General features: G+C 48.1%; 1 protein-coding gene across 1 annotated transcript in view; it reads left to right on the top strand.

The window, feature by feature from the left end:
- Positions 1–22,115, top strand: part of Tgfa (transforming growth factor alpha) — an 86,385-nt gene extending 64,270 nt beyond the window's left edge. The window contains 4 exon segments of the mRNA XM_028762502.1: positions 9,747–9,864; positions 16,492–16,641; positions 17,937–18,046; positions 18,555–22,115. Coding sequence (XP_028618335.1) covers positions 9,747–9,864; positions 16,492–16,641; positions 17,937–18,046; positions 18,555–18,562 — 386 coding nt within the window. The 3' untranslated portion in view covers positions 18,563–22,115.
- Positions 22,116–22,526: the final 411 nt, after the last annotated feature.

Genomic DNA, 22,526 nt, shown 5'->3' with positions numbered 1-22,526 from the left:
AACAAAAGAAGGAAAGAACAGAAGCAAGGGAAGGAGGGAGGGAGGAAGAAGTGGGAAAGGGGCTATAAAGACTTATTCTAACCCAGCCTTCCCTCACAGCAACTCTAGTCAAAAATCACGTAGGGTTTGTGCCCTTCGGTCACAATGGCTCCTGTTAGCCTCCCGGCTCCACTTCCTAGTCCTACACACCCCTACGGAGGGAGACTAAGCCACATTTTCTGTGCCTTGAGAGCCACATTCAAACTCCCCATCTGTCTCTGAAGCAGCCACTGTTGTACAGCCACGTGGACATTCACTGATACATGCGTGCCTACAGGCCTTGCCTTCGCCACAGGGAACTCCTCTGCCCACTATCTTTGTTTTTGAGACAGCATGTGCACTGGTCAGTTGTTGTCAGCTTGATACAAACTAGAGTCACGTGGGGAAGAGGAACGCCTATCAGGGAATTGCTTCCATCAGATTGGCCTGTGGCTTGGTTAATGGTTGATGGGGGAGGCACCCCTGGATTATATAAGCAAGCAGGCTGAAGAATCTACAGGAAGCAAACCAGTAAGCAGCATTCCTCCGTGGTCTCTGCTTTACTTCCTGCCTTGGCTGTCTCAGTGAATAGACACATGAGATATATAAGTCAAATAAACCCTTTCTTTCCCAAGTTGCTTTTGATCATGGTGTTTATCACAGCACCAAAGAAGTAAGCTTGGACAGAGGCTCTCGTAGCTCTAGTCCAGGCTAACCTCAAAGTCACTGTGTAGCTGAGGCTGACTTTGAACTTCTGATTCCCCTGCCTCAGTCTCCCCAAATGGCAGGCATACAAGCATGCATCATCATACTAGGTTTATACTGTACTGGGGAGGGAACCCAGGGCTTCCCATGAGAACTCTACCAACTGAGCCACCACCAGACCAGCTCATTTTTGATAGACTCTAGGCTGTAAAGAACCTTCTCTGTACCAGACCTACTACCTCATTTTTTTACAAAGATACAAACAGACCCAGGGAAAGCTGTGACTTGGTCAAAATCATGGAGGATGAGCGTGGCAGAGCCCTCCATAGGCCGGGTCTTTGGCTGTTACCTTGTCCACCCTGACAGCCTCTGGTACTCAGCACACTGCAGTGGTCATGACTGAGGCCTCTGCTGAGTCTGTCCGTGTGGTTAACAAGACCAAGGCCATGACCTGGAAGGAATGACTCCAGCCGTGTGGTGGATCTTCACCACAGACACACAATGAACCCTGGCCAAGTGGAAAGGCCCTCTGTGTCTCTAACTAGAAAAGCCCAAGTCGTCAATAAGCCCGTTGTCCCCAATGTGTTGTTCCAGTTCACCTAAAAAAAAAAATGTGAAAATCGAGGAGGGTCCTAAAGTTGATGTAGAAGAAAATAAATAGGTGGAACTATTCAAACTATGTTTAAAAATAAGGAATGAGGTCGAGGCTCAAGGACAGATAGTATTAGCAGGTTACAGAACAAGTAGTTCGGAATTGGAGCAGACAGCATCTCAGTGGAACTGGACAGAAGAACCAGAATGTGAGTCCTGATGGGTAACAGAGGTAGCCGTTTGAATCAGCAAGGAAACGCGGAGCTAGTCAATAAGTGGTCGGGGTAACTGGCAGATCACTTAGCAAATAATAAAGCACACTTTGAACACTAAAATAAATTACAGATGGCTTACACGTGTGTAAACAACCCAGCGGTAGAAACACGGGAAAACATTTATATAATCTCAGGGAAGGGACGGCCTCTAATTACAAGGTCAAGGTGTCTTCTGCATAAACAAAATGAAAATGCAAACCACAAGTTATGTGTAGTATACATAGCAGGATACACAGTTGTTATCCTTAGTAGTTTAAAGAGAGCTTATTAAATAAACAAGAAAGGGTGTGTCTGTGAAAAAAATAGGCGAAAGACAGCTAGCTAATTAAAGTCAAAAATGAAAAAGCCAAAAATCGTATAAGAAAAAAAAATCTACAACCCAAATCACAGAGATGACCCTGCAAAGATTCCCACACAGACTCAGTCAAGGGGCTGGAGAGGCGGCTCACTGTTTAGGGGCACGGACTGCTCTTCCACAGGATCTGAACCCAGTACCCACGCCAGGCAGCACACAGCCGCCTGTAACCTCAGCTCAGGGATCTGACAGCCCCTCTGGCCTCCGTGTGCACATACTCACGCACAGATATACATGTATACAAATATTTAATTTTTTAAAAATTTTTTTAATTAAGAAATTGGGCAAAAGGGATCTGAAAAGTGATAGGTGACACTGACAGATAAAGAGTGACTTTGTCCTTTGTGGTGGCTGCAGCCTGACCAAAGATCTCAGGAAGGGGGATCCTTTGTCACACTGATTCCACACCCAGGAGGATGACAATTAGTACACATAACCAGAGATGTGTTTTGCGTGCATTAGTGCACACAAAATGCTAGGTGTGTGCCTTTTATCCGAGCACTTGGAGGCAAAGGCAGGCAGATCGATGTGAGTTCCAGGCTGCCCGGTCTACACAAGGTGTTTCATGTCAGCCAGAACTACACAGTGAGACCCTGACTATAATAATAATAACAATAACAATAATAATAACAATAACAATAGGATGGCTTGGGCAATAGGGAGCCACTGCAGAAGGTTCATGGGACCCTAAGGCGACATATTTATGTCTTAATGGAGGCATCAGCCACCGAGCCTTCCTTCTGACACCTGAGCTGTTATAGTTTGAATCCAAACGACCCCTCACAAATCCCTGCTTTGAGTGTTTGTTCTCCAGCTGACAGCAGCAATTTGGGAGGCTGTGGAATATTTGAGGTGGCTCGCGGGAAGAAGTAGGTCACTAGTGTGAGCCTTGAAAAACTTTGCTGCATCCCCTGTCTGGTTCTGGAGCACTGTCTGCTTCCTGATTCTCCATGATCTGAGGAGACTGCCACATGCTGCCACCGCCATGGTGTGCTGAACCCATAAGACCCCCCCCCCGTCATTACTCCCTATCAGGTGTGGTACAGCACTGTCCAGTCGTGCCTCATTTCCACTGCACTGGGTGCTGTGAGTGGTCTGGGAGCAACTCAGGCATACCAGAGGATGTCTGGAGGTCACATGTGACTGCTGCATCATTCACAGGGGCCTTGAGCATCACAGGAATGGGTTTATCATTTCCAAGGCTCCTGAAACTAACGGAGGGGGTGGCACCAATCGCCAGCTTTCTCTTTTCATGCTAGAGACTGCAGGAGTTACATGGTTTGGGTTGTTCAAACTCAGATCCAGGTGCCTAAATCCCACCCTTGCAACCCACACTACAGCCTTGTGGTTAAAACAGTAGAAATAAAGCCAGGCTGTGCTCTCCAAACCCTCGGAGCTTGAAGCTTCAGTATGGTTTCAAACTCCTAAAGCAATCATCTTGTGAAATTTAAAAAAAAAAAAAAACTACAAAAAGAAAAAAATTATCCACAATGCCCTCTCCCAACATGGAGACATCTCCCCTTGGGACAGGATCTTGACAGAAGGGCTGTCACAGCACCTTCTCCACACCAGTGACACACTCGAAAGGACAAGAGGTCATATGTGTCTAAGACCAAAGGTTCTCCCCCTGCAACAACTGTTTTATTTTGTAGAGACAGTGATGGGGACTTATGACAGACCCAGGCTAGCCTCAAACTCATGCCCCACCCCGCCTCAGCCTCTCAAGTGTATTGCTTAGTTTCATCACCGTGCTGGCCTTCCTCCTATAGTTTTATTAGGCGTGTATTTATATTGTGTCTGTGTATACATGTGCCATGGGATGTGTGTGAAGATCAGAGGACAGCTTGTCTCCTCCCATCTGTGGGGATCGAACACAGGTGATCAGTTTTAGTAGCAAGTACCTTTACCCACTAAGCCACCTCTGCAGGTCACGCTACTCCTGTGATGTTGTTGTTGTTGTTGTTGTTGTCGTCGTCGTCGTCATTGTTGTCTTCTGAGACAGGATTTCTCCGTGTGGCCCTGGCTGTCCTGGAACTCACTCTGTAAACCAGTATGCCCTCAAACTCAGAGATCCGCCTGCCTCTACCTCCCGAATGGTGGCATTACAGGCATGCACCACCACTGCATGGCTAGCTCCTGTGTTTTTTAAGGGTTTTTGAGTTTGCCTCCAGTTCACCTCCTGGAGCCTCGGTCCCCTTATTCAGAACTGAGCACATCATCTACCCACGGAGACTTTGTGTATACGTTGCATTAATAAGATGTCTGTTGAAGGTTCTGAGGACAGAGGGTGTGGCTTGGCGGCGGAACATTTGCTTCAAATGCACAAGGCTTTGGGTAACATCCTCAAAAGTTCTGAGGACACAAAATATTCTAGAAAAAACAACCATCTTTGCAGTGTTTATAATCCTTCATGCAGAGGGTTTGAAGGGATTAGGGTTCAAAGACTTAACAGAGGGGACCCTTTTTTCCTCAGGGCTGATTGAGGGTTTCCTGCCAGCCACTCTCCCTAACAATCTTGCTATTTATAAAGAGAATAGAGACTCACAGAGCTGGCAAAGGCAGGTAGCCCGGGGCTCTAACGGGACTCTTCCTTCAACAAAGCTGGGGCAGAATTCCCCAGCTGGCAGGGCTCACCTGTGGCTCCCAGAGCCCCTCCTACTTTGACTCTGAGAGCTGGGTACAGGAATTCCCTCATTGACTGCATGAATGAAAACTGAAGGAGAAGCGTTTTTCAGAATGCTGACTGACACCCAAGAACATGGCATTAGAATAAGGGCTTTCTGGTTTGAAGATATGAAAGCAACGGTCCTTCTGTTTGAGATCAAATGATTAAAATGCTGGGGTGGGGGACATTTGGCATCTGTCTTCAAAGCAAAACCATAGCCTGTTTTTTTTTTCCTTAAAATTACCAAGGCTTTGGTATAGACAAAAAGAATAACCTGTAGGCTGAGCCCAGGGTCTCAATAGCAATAGCAGCTGTGGGAAGGGAGCCATCTGCCCCCTTCCATCCCTGGAGTCCATAATATAGAATGCAGGGGAGAAGGGGGCTGGCCTCCCCTGCTCCGAGGGAAGTAGGGTCCCCAGCAATAGTCAGGTGCAGATAGGCAACTCTTGAAATCTACATGTTGTAACACCTAGTGGGACACACAGAAGCCAATTCCATCCCAAACTTCAAATTAACTCACAGACATTTTAGGCTCCTAAATTTTCTTTGCCAATTTAAGCCATTTTCCTTGGGACTCTCTGCCCTTTCATCCTAAAATGCTCCTGAAATGTTTTAGTAATCCCAGACTTGTTTATCTCCAAATGAGTCATCTGGGTGTGACAGTACCCATCAGAGATTTCCTGCCCCTCTCTTCACATGGCCACACCCTGAAGTGGTCGGTCAGGTATCGGAAGAAGAGCCAGAAGACCTCCTGTAATTTCAGGTTTCAGCTCTGCCATTTACTGAGTGAGGAGCATTGAGCCATTGTCACCGCCCTCTGCTTAAGTTCCTTCCATCGGCAGACAGAGTAGCAGTGGCCTCCAATCATGCCAAGTGCGATGCCGGCAAACAGTCAATGGCTGATGGTAACAATGTTAGCTATCGCCATCATAGTCCTGCCTCAGAAAATCCAACTGGATTAAAACTGTAAGCTCAGCTCCCTCGGCTGCAGAAGGGTCCTGGCAGGCCATGTCTACACTCAGATTTTCTTCTTGAGAGAGAAAGAAGCTTCAAACTTGATGCTGACTCTGCCTTTGACTTTAAAGTGGGCACAGCAGGGGAGCCCCTTGGGGTGTAGACTCCCAGTGATAGTGATGGTGCTGAACCCCTGAGTGATTTCCTTACACCGACTGTGGGCTGTCAGTAGTCAGTGTCTCTGTAGGAAGGTAGAAGGTGGTTCTGATCTTTAAATTTGGTTCAGTCATATCTCTTGGTTGTTGTCTGGAGCAAGAAATGAGCAGGAGAATCAATCTGGCCTCTATGCACCCTGTGTGGCCCCCGGGGACTTATTTCAAGTTACAGAAAGAAACCATTCCAGCTCTACCTGAGCCTTGCCCTGAACCAGAAACTCCCAGGTTTCCTAGGTGTGAGTGCCATGCTGCACAGGGGCATAGTGGCAGGCAGGGTCCCCAGTCCATCCCAGCTACTCCTCAGTGGACCTTTGCTCGAGTGTCTAAAAATCTCCTTTGCATCTGTGTGTGGTTCTGGCCAGTGCTCCCCTGTGGTGCTCCTCTATAGGAGTGAAAAGTTGTCATACTCAGTTTCCTCCACTTTCAAAGGGCAGAGTTTCCTCTTGTTCCTCCTAAAAATGTCCCTCTGCTAGGAGCTGCTTCTATTAAGCGTTCCCTTCCCCGATGCTGGTGAGGACGTGATGACTTCCACCATGTGCCTCCCAGCTTTTCCCATCTCAGACTTAGGCGGCACCCTCACTTCCTACAGCTCTTCATCTGCTCAAAGTCAGAGACGAACAAGCTATGCATTTAGTTCTAGCACCTTCTAGCCACATGCTGTCTGCATATCTAGTTCCTGGATCTGAAAGACTAATCAGGCTACACAGCAGTGTAGGTTCGACAAAATAACGAAGAACCCTTTCTCGTAAATGAGGGGATAGGGCCTGGTGGGCGCCCCGAAGTCAGTTTACAGGGGAAATGACAAAACCAAGCAGGGTGGAAACCAGCCCGGACAGGAAAAGACTGCTGAAAGGTCTAGAACATCTATGTTCTGGGATCCTGTCATGGGAAGCACATTTACGTTTTACATTTACTTATTTGTTGGTTTGATTGGTTGGTTGCTTATCTATCTATCTATCTATCTATCTATCTATCATCTATCTATCTATCTATCATCTATCTATCCATCTGTTTATCATCAGTTACTATCTATTATGTGGCAGTGTATGGGGAGTGGGTACCATAGCACATGAGCACATGTGTGGAGTCAGATGAATCCCCTCCCAGCCCTATAGCCAGGCCTGCTGCCCTGACTACAGCTTCCCTCAACCATAGGGCCTCCAGATTGGCCTCATAGTGAAATACTTGTCTAGCCCTAAAGGGGGTGCTCTTCTAGTGTCTGCTTTTCCCTGGCTGTAGTCAGCTCTGCCATTGTTGCCTCTGAACTGCTACCCTTGGCTGGAAAATCTTGCTAGATGTCATGTTGAAACTGTTGGAAAGTTACTTGGGCTACTTGCGGAAGTGATGGAAGGGCTATAAATGACGTCAGCTTTACAACTGGCAAACACGACATCTGGGGAAGAGTGAAGAGTCACAGTCTCCTAGGCCCCCATCAACTAGCTAGACATACAGGCCAATTAGGGCTCCTCCTCAAGACTGCTCAAGGGTGTGGCTGCTGCAACCCTGGAGCTCCCCTACCTCAGCTCCCAAAGCCCCTGCAGATGGTGTCTGCCCAGACTTCTGACCCCCCTGTGGATTGAAGCAGGGATTTCCTCATCCCCTGATTGCCATTCCAGACTCTTTCTGTGAGCTGGGCTGGGCTCTGGGACCTATTAGTGGGCCTGTGGTCTCGCCTTCATAGTTTCTCCAGAGAGCAGTGATGTCCACAGGATGGGTGTCAGGTCTCCAGGATGGAGGGGCCTCTCATCAATTCTACAACAACAGGAACTGAGCAGTTTTGAAACACCAGCTGCTTGCAAGTGCCTGGTGCTAGGCTACTCTCTAAGCAGAACATTTGCTTTTCCTATCAGCCCCTCAGCTAATCAGACATGGTGCCTGTACGAGATGGCCCTGGCCAGGGGCCTGGGCCTGGCCTGCCCTCCAAGGGCCAGCCCTTGTTTAGCTGTTGCCCAGTATCCTACCCTTCACCCACCTTTTCTACCTGGCTATATTTCCTTAAGCTTTCCTTATGTCTCTTGATATTTTATTGTGTTTTTAGAAAGAGGAGGGAGGGGCAAGGGAAAGAGGGGACAAGCGTGATGGTACACACCTGTAATTCTAGCCCTCAGCTAAAGTAGGATAATTGATATGAATTTGGGGCCAGCCTGGGCTACCTAATGACACCTTTAAGCAAGAAGAAAGAGCTGGAGAAAGAGCACTTACACAAACACACACACACATACACACACATACATACACACACACATACACACATCTTTCAGTTTAAAAGAATAAAAAGAGAAAAAGAAGTTGAGAGACTTAATCTTGGGGGAGGATGTCAGGAACTTGGAGTCTCCTCATAAATTTACTTTGATAAACTAGAAGCCATGTTGCCCCCTACCCAATGAGGAGACGGTACCTGGGCAAAGCCTGTCTTTGGTAAGTTGCCTGCCCTGCCTTGACACAGTTAAGGAAAGTACCTGGCACACAGCAGAGCCCTCTCCAGCCCTCCAGCCTTGAACGTCAGTAAGAATGAGCTCGTATATGGGTCTGAGTGTACCCTAAGGTGCCCTAGGTGGTCACAAACACTTTTATGGGTCCCAGACAAGGGCAGTTTCCTAGTTACAATCTGATTCACCCTTGATTTTTAGAACAGGAATGTAGGTGCATAAGTATGTCGGTGTATGCTGTTTTTATGACTCTCGACGAGTTGAGGATTAAGATGCCCTTTATTCTCTAAGGTGGTTTTTATTATATATCAATAGTTTCAGTAAAGTACTTTTTAAATTCAGAAATCTCTGTTGTTTCTGGTATTCAAAAGTAAATGTATCACTGTAATTAAAGCAAAGGGTTTTTTAAAAAAAACTATCATTTGGTTATTGTAGCATGTACTGTCATCGATCTTCATTCATCCTTTCTGAGACCTTTTTAGTCTAAAGAAGGGCATCAGGAAGGACTGGAATTATGCATTGTAGGTAGCAGGCAGATAGTTGGCTGTATGAAGGACCAGAAGTGGACTGGCATGAGGCCAAGTTGTAGAGAGTGCTGGCCTGGTTTCAATCCCAGTACTGAATAAACCAGGGGTAGTGTCACACTCCTATAACCACAGCACTTTGGAGGTGGAGGCAGGAAGATCAAGAGTTCAAGACTAGTCTGGGCTACACAGTGAATTTTGGACCAGCCTGGACTACATGAGGCTCAAAAACCAGAGAAGCAGAAGTAGCAGGCTTTTCACTCTCACCCTGTGCTCCAAGGACAGAGGGACAAACCTTTGAGTGTCATGTGGAGTTTCTTCATGGTGTAGACCCCAGTTTTGGGGCCGGGAGATAACACAGGAGGGGGGGCCCTGGCAGGGATCTCTGGGATGTTATTGAGGATGTTATCTGCCTTTGCTTACAATGACTCCTTCAAAGACTCTGAACGCAGAAGCAGGAACGCTGAGTCCATCCTGCATGTGCGTCAGTATATTTCTCTACTGAGCATCTTTGTTTATTCTGTTATAAGGCATAGAGCCCTGCCTTCAGCAGTATAGTGATCCCCCAGGGACTACAATGCTGGAGTTGCAGTCCTTACTGTAAAGTCTTTTTATGTGGGTCCTGGAGCCCAAACTCAGCCTCATCTTTGCACAGCGAGCACTTCACCCTCTGAGCTGTTCTTTGGCCCCTTTCTTGGGCTTGGAGATAAGGGATCCACATATGGGTTAGGTTGGCCTTGAACTCATGATCCTTCTGCCTTTACCGTCTGAGTGCTAGGAGTTCAGGTGTGTGCCATTTTGCAAATGAATCTAACTGGCTATCTTTGAATTATACCAAAACCTTTGGAGAAATTATTTTTTGTTATCTTAGAAAAATACCCAGACTGCTTAATGCAGACTCTGAGCCCTGGCTGGGCATTAGGAAGTGAGTTTTGCAGAAGGCATCAGGTGAGAGCAGAAGTTCCTCCTGGGTGTGAGCTGTGCCAGGTCTGATGATGTCTCTTTGCCCCAGCAGACTCACCAGTGGCGGCTGCAGTGGTGTCTCACTTCAACAAGTGCCCAGATTCCCACACTCAGTACTGCTTCCATGGAACCTGCAGGTTTTTGGTGCAGGAAGAGAAGCCAGCGTGTGTGTAAGTATCCCCTGGTCTTGGGGGAAGGGAAGGGTGGTCAGGCACCCAATTAAAAGAGTGTTTGCTTCTATGTGGCTGGCTATCGATCTGAGACCCAGAGGGCTGAGCAGGCTGAAGGATGAGAACGGCCAACTAGATGTCCAGGGTGCAAGGGAGTCCCAGGATGCTGGAGCTGGGATCCGTTTTTAAACAGCAAACTGACTAGAGTTTAGTTGTCTACTTAGAGTTCCTGGAGGAAAACATTGACCTGGGTACCTGAACCTCTATAATGAAGTTTCCATGAACCCAGCACTTTGTATCCAGCCTGCAAAATAGCTGGAAAGGCATGCAGAGGGCCAGTACTCACGTCACACTGTGGTGGCTCTCAACTCTCTGGTGCCTCACAAAGCACAGCCAAGTGCCATGCAGGCACTGAACCTCCCTAACACACGACACACGAGCCAACAATAGGGGCTGGGGAGATGGTTCAGAGAGTAAGGCACTAGCCACACAAGCCTGATGACCTGAGTTGAGATTCCCACATAAATAGCCAATGCAGTAAGGGACATGTCTGTATTCCCAGTGCACCTCTACCAGAAGATGGGGTCAGAGACAGGAGAATTGCCAGAAGCTCAGTGTCCAGCTAGTCTGATGTATGCAACAACAAACAAAGACCTGTCTCAAACAAGCTAGAAGCAAAGACCAACACTCAAGGTTACCCTATGACCTCCACATGTGTGTCAAACATGTGTGTCTGGGCACATGCACACATGAACACACAGTTGGGTGCACACACATCCACACATAAATTAAAAAAAGAGCCAGTGGTAATCGCTGTGGTCAGTGGAGTTAGGGAAGAAAGGCCCTGGAGGAAAGCCACCCAGCAGATGTGGGTCTGACCCAGAGGACAAGCAGAAAGATGTCCAGTTCCAGGTGCCAAAGGGCTGCTGAAGGTCAGAACCCACAGCAGGTAGGCAGAAGATGGAAGAATTGGAGAGCAGGGTCCACTGAGAGGGAGCCTTTATCCTCTGGACAGTGGGAGCCATGGAAGTTCATAGATATTTGCAGATGTTCACTGTCTGTTGTGACTGTGACAAGATGAACAAAAATGGATCTGTCACAAAAGTCACCTCAAGATGTCAAGCTCCCTGTTTCCAAGCATAGCTTGGGCATTTTACTCTGCCAGGTGAAGCCTCTCCTAGAGAGAGGTCAGGACCAATTGTACTGACTCTTCACTAGCCTTCTGTGGGGCCAAGGGCTGAGAATAGGACAGTGCCAACCTGGGAGAGCAGAGGCCATGGGAAACAGCAAGCACCTTCTTCTCTCAGTTTCCCTGCTGGATCTTGGTGGCCCAGGGGCAGTATTTAACCTTTGGGCCTGTTAATGTGACAAGTGACACTGTGTGTTCTTCTCTGGTGACCCTAAGTCCTTGTGTGCATCTTGGAAGTTGGGCTTCACACTTCCCAACAGGTGCTCAGCTTCTCTTGACTCAACAGATGACATAGTGTTGGCTTGACCCCCCCCCCATGGGTATACCTACATACTACCCAGACAGGGCTGTACTCTCTAGATCTCTGGTCCCCACTTGCTCCCAGCATAGCCTGACACCAAAGCAGAATGTTAGTGTCCATCACCTACTGCCATTGCTACTTGCTTATGACCCCCGAGTGTTGTGAGTGGCCCTTAGTCCTCAGAGGGCCCTTTTAATATCATAGACTGTGGTGGCTGTGAGTAGGCCCTCTCCTCTGCACAGCACTCTTGAGGCACAGAGCCAGTGTCTCGTAACAAGGCATGTTGTCTGGCCTGGAGACCTGGTAAGGTTTGCTTCTCTACCCCTTCTGATGCATCAGCTCTGGGAGACAGGACCACACCTTACACCTTTATATTTATAGTAACCAGAAGAATGTTCTAGCTACCAAATTCCCACCAGACCAGAAACTCCGAGTCTCTGCAGGGAAAGCCAGAACATTCTGTCCCCGCTCTTAAGAACTTCCCAGCTTGGAGGAGCTGACACATACAACATTCTGGTCAATAAAACTGACATACCTGAGGTAGGGCCCCATCTGTCAGGGGCTCGTAAAGAAACCCCAGCAAGCTGAGACTGTAGTGCAGAGGCAGGCACTGCTTCTGAGCACACTCTCCAAGAAGAATAAAGGCATTAGGGTTCCAGAAAATCTAAAGCAACATTTCATACTCTAAAACTAGGGAATAAAAAAAATCACCACTAGTCAGACAGCTCCAAAATGATCCTCAAATGTACTTGTTTCAGACAAGCCCAAGGTTGTTCATCTGAACATTGTAGAAATCTCACTGCAGTCCAACACCATGGCAGGAAGACATGCAGGAAACAGAAAACTATGGAGATGTAAGGTCAGGGGCCACCCTTGTACCAAGGTGGCATGGGCAGGTGGTCGTCTGCTGACAGAAGGAGGCAGAATCCACTTAGGTGAACAGTGTGAGGAACCACAAGAGACTGTTTAAAGTTTCCCACCTGTCCTGAATGTTCCTGGTGACTAAAGACCCTGCCAGCAACCCCAGAGAAACACATCTCTGTCACTCAAAGAAAATATTCTCCCATGCCCTGGCTAGAGAGCTGGCCACAATGCATGCCAGTGAGTCTGAACAGCCAGACACCTAGAGAGAGTAAACCATGAGCGTCATTCCAGCACAGGCAGCCCTACAGCCACAGAGATCAGATTCAGAGGGGGGGTTTGCTCTTGGCATAGGAACCCCCACAGGCATCTCCATCAGCCTCTGAACACCAGTGGGGGAGCAAGGCAGTATGATATCATACCAGCAGGGGTGCAGCGTGACATTACCCCGTGGCAGGACTAGAGAGAATTATACCTTGGTTTTGTCCTGCCCCACTTCCACCCAAAGCAGACAGTGAGGGTCTCTTTGGATCTGGGAATCAGACAGACCTGAGTTTAAATCCAGCTGAGTGTCCCATACATGTGACCTGGCCCCATTCAACCTCAGTTTCCCTGTGTGCAGCTGAAGGAACCAGGACATCAAGGGAGCACAGAGAGGACTCTGAAGGGATTGCTGCTGTGCCTCTGGACACGTGCAATGATCCACATTCGTTGATTTAATTAAGTAGGGTTTAGTTTTCAGGTCCCCAACCTGCATTTTAAGCTCTGAACACCAGGAGGTGGCAGGAGGGTGAGTTCTGTCATCATCACTGAAAAATTCTAGAAGATGTCCCAAGAGGCCCTCTCTCTGAGCTAATGAAGGAGCCCTGGCCTCCCAGCCCCATGGGAAAGATAGTAGGATGGGGTGGATCCAGGTCTTTTTGTTATTTCAGAGCTGGGAATGGAACCCAGGGCTAAACAAGTGCTCTTTGCCACTGACTGAACCACACCCAGCCCTGAATCCAGTTCTTGATTCAGGTGAGCTCCATTCTCCTTCCACTGGTCCAGGGAGTCTGCTCCCAGCCCAGCCCCTCGGGGATGATGCGAGTTAAGCACAAGCTGATACAAAATGTGATCAGAAACAGTTAAGCACAAGCTGATACAAAATGTGATCAGAAACAGTTTCACCTCTGGCCCTGGACCTCAGATCCTTGCACTGCAAGCCAAGCCCTTCCAACGGAGCCATCCCCCCAACCCATCCCCTGCTCCCTAACTTCTATCTAACAGAGGCGTAGCCTGCCTTTGTGTTGAGCACACTAACCACAAGGCTCCTTTAGCGATCTTGACTGTGAAGTGGTTCTCACTTGCACTGCGTTTTCAAGATGCAGAGTATGCGGTAAAGAGCAGTTACTGGCTCAAAGTTACAGAGACAGGAAGTGAAGAAAGGGCTTTGAACACAGGCCAATCTGCCTACAGAGCCTGTGCCAAGTTGTATCCCTCTGAGCTCCTGTCCTGAGGACATAATCTGAAATACAAACAAAGTATCATTGAGTACAGAGATAATGTCCAGCCTTGGTTAACATATTGCACTGGGAACCATCTGGATGGAAAAAGTTTGGTGAAACTAAGATGCAGAAATCAATGTACTCCATTTTAAAGTGGATTTACAGAGGATTTTTGCTTTCTGCTTGTCTAGTGTGTTGCTGGGAATCAAACCTGGGGCTTTGTGCATGCCAGGCAAACACTGTTGCTCTGAGCTACATCTTTATTCCAGCAGAACCTGAGATTGTTGGTTTGGGTTTCTTTTTTTATTCAATTTTTTTTTTTACTGTGTGTTTCTTTTTTAAAACTGTTTTTTTGCAGTTTCTTACATTTATGTAATGAATTTTACTCATGTATACATGCACACACACATGCATACATGCACACATACATTTCCCTTTTATCTGCCTGCCAGGGGTAGAATCGGCATCAGAGTGAGGGTGTGACTCATCTGTAGCCAGGTGAGGTGACACTCCTCCCTCCTTGTGTGACTTGTGCTTAAAATAATCAGCATAATTAAGTCTAATATTAGAAGATTGGGAATTAAAGAGAAGACAAGATGTCACTTCTTGTCTTCGTCCCACTCATGAGGAACTGCTGAGAAGCAGAGCATTTTGTAGGTCAAGGCCAGTCCCCAGGAGCATGGAGGCTGAGGAGAGAGGGTAGGCACAGGTGGAGCTGCAGGTGCTCAATGATGGACAGGGTCTGGGAGGCGCTTGGTGAGCGGGCCGTGGGAGAGTGGACAGGCTGGTGTGTGGGTGAATGCAGAAAGCATGTAGTTTTTGGAGAATGTGGTCTGTGGGCACAGTGTTGGGAGAGTGGGGGATTGTGTTCCAGGTGAAAGATGTCGGACTTGAGATGTCCAAGCACCCATGTGTGGCCACCCGTGCATACACCTGCCCCGGGGCTAGTAGAGACCATGTGGACTCCTCGAACTGGCAGGATATTAGGGGAGTAGGTTAAGACCCTGAATGGAAGAGATATCAAATATCACAAAAAAGATACCTCTAACTCCATGACCTCTGGAAGGTAGGGGCATCTGGGATGGGCTGGGGGAATCTATCTCAGTTGTCAGACCCTGTGTGGCCCAAGCCAACAGCTGATCCCAACCTGCACTGGGTTCTGTCCCACTCTTGCAGTTCCCCATCTGCCCCCAGGGGAAAGGCTGGTGTCTATCCAGTGAGTTGGTTTCCTTTCTACCTCCCCTCGGGTTTGTTTGTTTAGTTAGACAGAACCTGTCTGCACCCCACTGCACTGAGCCTGGAGAGTCGGTATAGACAGCCTGACTGTCAGGCATTCTCTTATTTCCCTGTTATCCCAGCCTGGCTTTCTTATTTCCCAAGGACACAAGCCCTTTACACCACGAACAACTTTTAACTCTCATCTTTTCCAGTCTCTCAAGATAAGAGACTAAACCATAATAAGCATATCAGCCTGGCAAAGGGGAGGGAGCCGGATCCCAGTTGTGGACTCGGTACAAATGTCCTTCAAGTCCCCAGGGAAGCAGGTGTAGGGACAGCAGGTGACTTGACTTTTTCATGACAAGATTAAATGAAAGAACACACGAAGCATAAAAGAACCCCTACCAAAGAACAAGTAGCCAAGCTTGGTGGTACACTGCTGTCTTCTGGACATTCGGAAGCTGAGGCAGGAGGATCATGAGTTTGAGCTAGCCAAGGCTACATATACATAGCCAGACCCTGTCTCAAAAACAAAACAACAATAAAACTCAGGTACCTGAGTTTCAACTAAAAGCCACCTCTGAATGAGTCCAGGAAGGCTGTGTGTCCTTGCACTGAGAGCTCCTATAGAAGTGGTCAGCATCTTCTGGTTGCCACCTTGGACCCCTGCACCACCTGTCCCTTCAACATCCAATGCTGATGTTTAGCCCGGAACAAAAGCCATGATCTGAGAAAACATACCTTGTTTATCCTGTAGCTCCGTGAGCCTTTGTGGGAGCTGAGTGGACTCAGGGATCCCACCTGGAATGTCTGTGGAGCAGCCTGGCCAGTGACAGGTGCCCAGTAGGGCCTTTAAGCCCAAGATCTTTTCTGTGTTCTTTGTTCTTTAGAGCCCCTCTTTTTTCCATTAATTAATTTATTTATTCACTTTCCATCCAATTACTGTCTCCCTTCCTCCTGGTCCTCCCTTCACCTGGTCCCTCCTCCACTGCCCCTCCCCTTCTCCTCTGAGAGGGTGGAATCCCCCCTGGGTAGCAATCTATATAACCCCATGACTGAGGAGGCAGAAGGATCCTTGGGGCTTGGTGGCCAGCCAGCCTCGCCATTTAGTTAAACTCCAGACACAGCAAGAAACATTGTTTCCAAAATAAGGCAGAGGGTGACACAGAAAGACACTCAACATTGACTTCTGGCCTTCACAGATGTGCATACACCCATGCACCTATACCAACACACACACACACACACACACGTGAACATCTCACACACAGACACATGAACATGCCACACACAGAGTAATGATAACCAGGAGTTTCATCACCTATCAAAATGGAGGGTTTTTTGTCATCAATGCTGCCATTAGCACTCAAGGGTTAGCATAAAATCAGTGATCACAAGTGTACCCTTGGTAAAGCAAGGGATCAGTTTGCCCTCCCCTCAGCAAGCAGCACCTTGGCAGGAAGGTGGACACACTGCCCCACACCTGTGTCTCCAATCACAAAGGACGCCTGTACTCTCTGGGGCTTGTCCAATGTCCTCGGTCAGGAGCAGGCTAACATTCCTTTCTCCCTCAGCTGCCACTCTGGGTACGTGGGTGTTCGCTGTGAGCATGCAGACCTCTTGGCAGTGGTGGCTGCCAGCCAGAAGAAGCAGGCCATCACCGCCCTGGTGGTGGTCTCCATTGTGGCCCTGGCTGTCCTCATTGTCACCTGCGTTCTGATCCAGTGAGTATCTGTCATCCCCAAGTTTGTGTCCCCCACCCACCTGCTCTGCCAGGACATCTGAAGTATGGCCACACAAAATAGCCATCAGCTTGCCGTTGAGACATGAGAGTGGTATCAGCTGAGCTGCGAGGACAGTTAATGTCTCACCACATAGCGTCAAGCAAGCCACGTGACTGCCTGGAGCATGGCGTGGTTGCTAGCAGTGGTTCTGAGCTCTTGTAGAAGGCATGTCAAATCAAAGGCATGTCTCATCACTGCCCTCGAACCCAGAACCTCCTGAAAACTTATTATCTGGGCAGGTGCTCCAAAGAGAGCTAGAAACAGCACCCAGCCCCCTTGGACCACTGCAAAAGTGTTTCCTCCATGCAGAAAACACTTGACAAGCTCTAAAGTTACAGCAGAGGCTCAATGCTGTCATCACCCCACACTGCCCTTCTTCTCTCTCCTCCACCACCCGCTCATCCTCCGAATCACATCCTCCAGGAAGCTGAGCTGAGCCCCAGGTCAAGGGAGACTACAGGAGTACCTTATTCTGTTACCTTGCCCGTAGCTGCCCACTGGCCTAGCCAGTGCAACCAGAGCTCCTGGAAATACAATGCTGTATTCTCTGCAGCAGACACCAAGCCAGACTTACTCCACGGGATGGTTAAGTCTAAGTCAAGGGGCTCAGAAGATTTTCCCTAGTTTGAATCGGCACAGGGCACACTCAGTTAAAGGCAGCCTGGGAGCACAGTTCACTCAAGACTGGGACTGCAGACCACACTAAGGCTATTTCAGTGGGTCTGGGTATGAAGGCAACACCAGGCTTTTATCCTTCAAAGCTGACCAGTTTGCACACAGGGCAATAAAAGGCACTTTTCTGGTAAGTTGCTTCTGTTGGGACAACTGAGGCATAAGCCTAGTGACACTCCTGGATGAAGGGCCACCTCCTGAAGCATCATGGCCTCTGGCCCCAGGGTCTGCTGTCCTAGCCCTTGTGTCTGTTGTAAGGCCATTATTACACTGGCAGAGCCTCTCAGCTGCCCCTTTATAGAGACAGCAGGCAGCTATGTGACTGATCTGTCCCCTCAGCCAGCCAGGGAATCTGGAGCCCGGTGACCTGGGGAAGCTAGAGCAGAGCTATCTATAGCAATCGTGCTGACAGCCAGCAGGTATTTTGTGGCTGGTCAGGATCTGTCCAGGTCCTCAGTGTCCTGAGGTGACTGATGCTCTGCAAACCTGAATGGGTACCCAGGGCTACCAGCTGGGCTCTCCTGACAGGCAGGTGCCGCTCAGCCTGTTCCTTCTGTCCCCAGCTGCTGTCAGCTCCGCAAACACTGTGAGTGGTGCCGTGCCCTCGTCTGCAGACACGAGAAGCCCAGTGCCCTCCTGAAGGGAAGGACGGCTTGCTGCCACTCTGAGACAGGTACAGGGCAGCTTCCACCCTTTTCTTTCTGGGGAGGGACTACCGACTGGAGAGAATGGCCACCATTTTCCAAGTTGGCACAGAGGTGCTAAGACAAAAACAGTGAGAGGGGAGGGGAGGGACTCTTTTCCCTGCCATTCCTTTGAGTAGAACTGGCCACAGGTCTGGTTGGACTGCAGCCCTCCTGACAGAAATATCTCCCCAACTGCTTCTCTACTATAGCATATCTTTCTCTGCCACTGAACCCCGCACACACACACACACACACACACACACACACACACACAAACACACAAACACACACACACACACACACTGTGTAACTCATATTCGATCACTGAAAGCAAAGTTTCAGAAGCAGATGCCCCTGAGGCTGACCTGGAACTGGGCATGGCTGCTCAGAGAAGCCCGTGACATTCGATGATCTTGCCTCGAGTCTCTGTCCCAGCTTGTCTACACAGCATGGCTCAGACCCACATTGCTTATCCTGTTTTTTCTTGTCTGCCAGTGGTCTGAAGATCCCAGAGGAGGAATTTGGCTAGGAGGCCTATGACAGCCCAACCAAGGAAAGGGGTCTCGGGACAAGACCACCAGCAGTGCCCAGGCCCCTGGGACATGCTGGGAGACCTTCCCCCTCAGTACACAACCGCCTCGGCAGCCTTCTGTCCTTTGAGAGTCTTCAAAACTGTGTGGTAAAGCTGCCTGCTGTGCTCTCTCAGTATACCGTAGAGAAGAGGCCAGTAGACTACATTTTAAAGACAAGTTGAACAAGAACCTCAAAGGGCTGGCCCTCCTGCTAGCCCACACCAAGAGTGAGCTTGGGTTGGTGTCTCCTGCCTGCCATGAATTCCAGACTCTTTCTTCTCCATGGGCCATCTACCCATCACAGAGACGCCATGGTTGGTGTACAGAATGGACAAGGGGAAACGTCTATTATTCTTTGACGACACTCTGGTCTCCCATGAGCCCTGACAACTCCTCAAGCTGTTGTCAGAATGTGTGTCTTATTTATTAAGTGGATAACACGGTTTTATTTGTAATCTCTTTATGTCAATGTTGGGCTTCCATGTTAGTGATACATGAGTGGCTGACCATGAAGTTACACCAAATAGAAATGGCCAGCCGCTTTGATAAAGTAAGGCTGCAGGGAGGACAGTCTCCAGGGGCCATAGAGACAGAATTCAAACGTCCATTCTGCTGGGAACCAAACTGCTATCGAGAGGTTGTGCCCACTAAGACAGGAAAGTCCCTGGATACATGCTGTAGCAAAGTTAGCAAGGCCAATGGCAGAAACAGTCCCCCTTGTGGGGACAAAAGGACAAGAGAGCCTGTGTGGGCACCTAGGGAGGACGCACATTCCAACACTTGATTAAGTGGATTAACATCCTCGTGAGCCCAGCTCCCGCATTAGCAGTGAGCCGTGGGCCAAATCCGTGAAGGGGACCAGCCCTTTATTGGTTTTTGCTTATTTTTAGAAGGAAACATTTACCTTTCCTATTTATTTTCAAGCATTAAGAAAAATAGCCCACAGTTTTGTTTTGTTTTGTTTTGTTTTGTTTTGTTTTGTTTCCCCTTTCAGAATGTTGGCATTATTAACAAAATTGATTCCAAGCCTCTCCAGCCCCCTCTGGGGAAGGAGACGTGTTCCCTGAGCATCCATTGAGCCCACCCTTGTTCCTGGGCTGCTCGGGACCGTCAGGGGACAGAGTGACAGTAAATCCATTCAGCTACTTATTGAGGAGGCCATTCTCCAACTGAGGAGTGAAAAGTCCGCCCCCTCCCTGCTCCAGAGCCTCTAGCGTAAGACATCAGGAAAGGGGTATTTGACATACCAAGTTGGTCTGAAACTTCTATCAGAAAGTTCTGCCTGTTCCTCACTCTTCTTGCAGAGTCTTGAAAAGTCAGGTCTTGCTGTATAGCCCAGGTTGGCCTTGAAGTTAAGATCCTCCTGCCTCACCATCCTGAGAGCTGCTGGGCTTACAGGTGTGCACCACCACGCCCAACAGAGTCTTTTTGATTATTAAAGAAAATAGGTTAAGTTTGCTTTCCTTGGGTCATACAAATGGGTCAAGGCCAAGGGTAGCCTGCTGCTCAGACACCAATCAACCTCACTGGACTTTAGCCCCTCTATTGGGCCCCAATGCTCTCAGTAGACCCCACCTAATGTACTGGCCCATGGGGGTCAACACAATGGAGTTGCAGGGTTTGTTTTAATTTAGTTCACACTGTTAGCTTCCAATGACAGGTCTTTTCTGGTCTGTTGGAGGCTCCTGGATGTCTGACATCTTTTAAGGAGTTTGAACTGAAATCTAAATATCAATGGGAACTCCCTCACTAGTGTCCCATCCTGAAGATGTTACCATGCAAGGCTCAGCAGAGGTGGAGAAAGTTAGCACGAGCACACGATGGTGAAGGCAGAGGATCTTGGAAGGACCTCAGCTTTAGTGTCTGAACATCCCAGTTCTCAGGTCCTGCCAGTCACAGCAGCTAGTACCATCCTAGTGCCTGTACACAGATGCAGCCGGCTCAAATGTCACCTAGAAGTGCCGTCCCATCAGTCTGCCCTTTGAAGAGTCAGAAGCTGAGACTAGGTTGAGGCAAGTCTGGTTGGACATCATCCCTGCCCCAACATATGACAGACCTGCTTCTTTGTTGACTTTGATTTTGGAAGTCATACAAATGCTGTGTTCCTTCCTGTGCCATCTCACAGCACAGATAGGCCTGGTTAACTGTACCAGCACCCTCCTGTCAGGTCATACTGGCCCTCTCTTGATATCAGTACAGCTACCGAATCGACTCTTCAGCAGGTACACAGGTCAGTGGGCAGTACAGCTGACCCAGTGACTCAGGGGACTGTGAACATTCCCAATAAATGAACTGAAATTAAGTCTAGGGACACCAAGACAGCTCAGATAGAAATGGCACTTACCAACAACCCTGAGAACCTGAGTTCAATCCCCAGGGACCCATCTGCTGGAAGAAGAGAGCCAACTTGCCCAGGATGTCTTCTGATTTCCACGGATACACAACACAAACGCAGGGGCTTGTATACACACATACATGCATAAAATCTAATTTTTAAAAATAAAAATGGATTCTAGAAAGGCTTCACACTTCTAGCTGTAACTTTAAACACACCATGGGATGCATGGAAAAGTACAATGGGACCCAGTCCGAAAGATAGATTCCAGGTGAACACACACAGAACCACACCATGAGTTGGTTTGTCATGTGCCCCAGAGAAAGGTGGAAACAATAGTCCCAACATCCCTTTTCTCCTCCAAAAAAGGGAGGGTGGGGGAAGGAGACATGTCGGTACCCACCTACCCACACTGGTAAGGAAAGTGACTGTGTCCCTGAGTCTTAGATGGTGGTGTTGCCCCCTGCAAGTCCCCAGGCCAGGTTCCCTCGTGCCTATGAGCCACTGGATGGACCAGCAACACTCTGACACTGCTACAGGCCCAGTCCTGTCGTGAGTAATAGCCTTGTCTCTCTCCCAAGGCCACAGGGGGCCAGACTAGATGACACATTTTTCACACAGGGTTTCACTCTATAGCCCAGGCCAGCCTTGAACCTATGATTCCCCTGCCTCAGCCTACTGGGTTACAGGTGTGTGTTGCCATACCTGGCTTGTGTTTGTTTTTTAATGTTCTGGTATAAGATGTATTCCCTGAAGCCATTGATCTATCTCAAAGACACAGTGTTGTATGCACACATGTGCACATGTACACACACAGAGAGAACTGGAAAGCAGCTCCTCTCCACAGTGGAATAAGTTTATTATAAAAAACTCGATGCTGTTCTTAGAACTCATCTTTCTGACTTCTGTATATGATGCACTGAAGGTTAATATGTAATGTTTTAATTTATTTTATGTGGTAAGTTAATTTTGGTTTTCTGTAATGTATTAATGTGATTAGAAGCTTTTTTTCCTTAATATCTGAATTATACTTAAAGAGTAGGGAGAAATATAAGATACTGCTGTGTTTTTCAGAATGTGTATTGTTACTCAGTTGTATTGTACCTTGTTTGGAAGGATGAAGGAATGAACTCTTTTTTTTTTCCTAAATATCAAGACTGAAGTTTTTCTTTAACGTGGCTGAAACAAAATTTTCTCTGCAAATGTGAACGAGGGAAAAGAGCCAATTTTTTAACAGATTTATTTTTATTCTTAATTCATGTGTGTCTATGTATGGGTGTGTGCGCCTGAGTGCAGTTACTGTCAATACTCAGAAGAGAACATGGGATCCCCTGAATTTAGTGTTACAAGAGCAGCCTTACATAGGTGCTAGGAACATAGCTCAGGTCTTTTGAAAGAGCAGTAAACAATCTTAAGCATGAAACCATTCCTTGAGCTCTAGATGATTTTTGTGAGGATCCTAAACCTGACTATACTTGACCTCTGTCTGCCTAAAGAATGAAGTTCTTCCTACTACCTGGAGAAAAACTATCACTTCATCCTACACTGAGAGGAATGAGG

This window comes from Grammomys surdaster, unplaced genomic scaffold, assembly GCF_004785775.1.
Source record: "Grammomys surdaster isolate TR1022 unplaced genomic scaffold, NIH_TR_1.0 133, whole genome shotgun sequence".
In the NCBI taxonomy this organism is placed as follows: domain Eukaryota; kingdom Metazoa; phylum Chordata; class Mammalia; order Rodentia; family Muridae; genus Grammomys; species Grammomys surdaster.
Note: the sequence above shows the minus strand (reverse complement) of the source record. Positions and strands in the feature narration are given on the sequence as shown.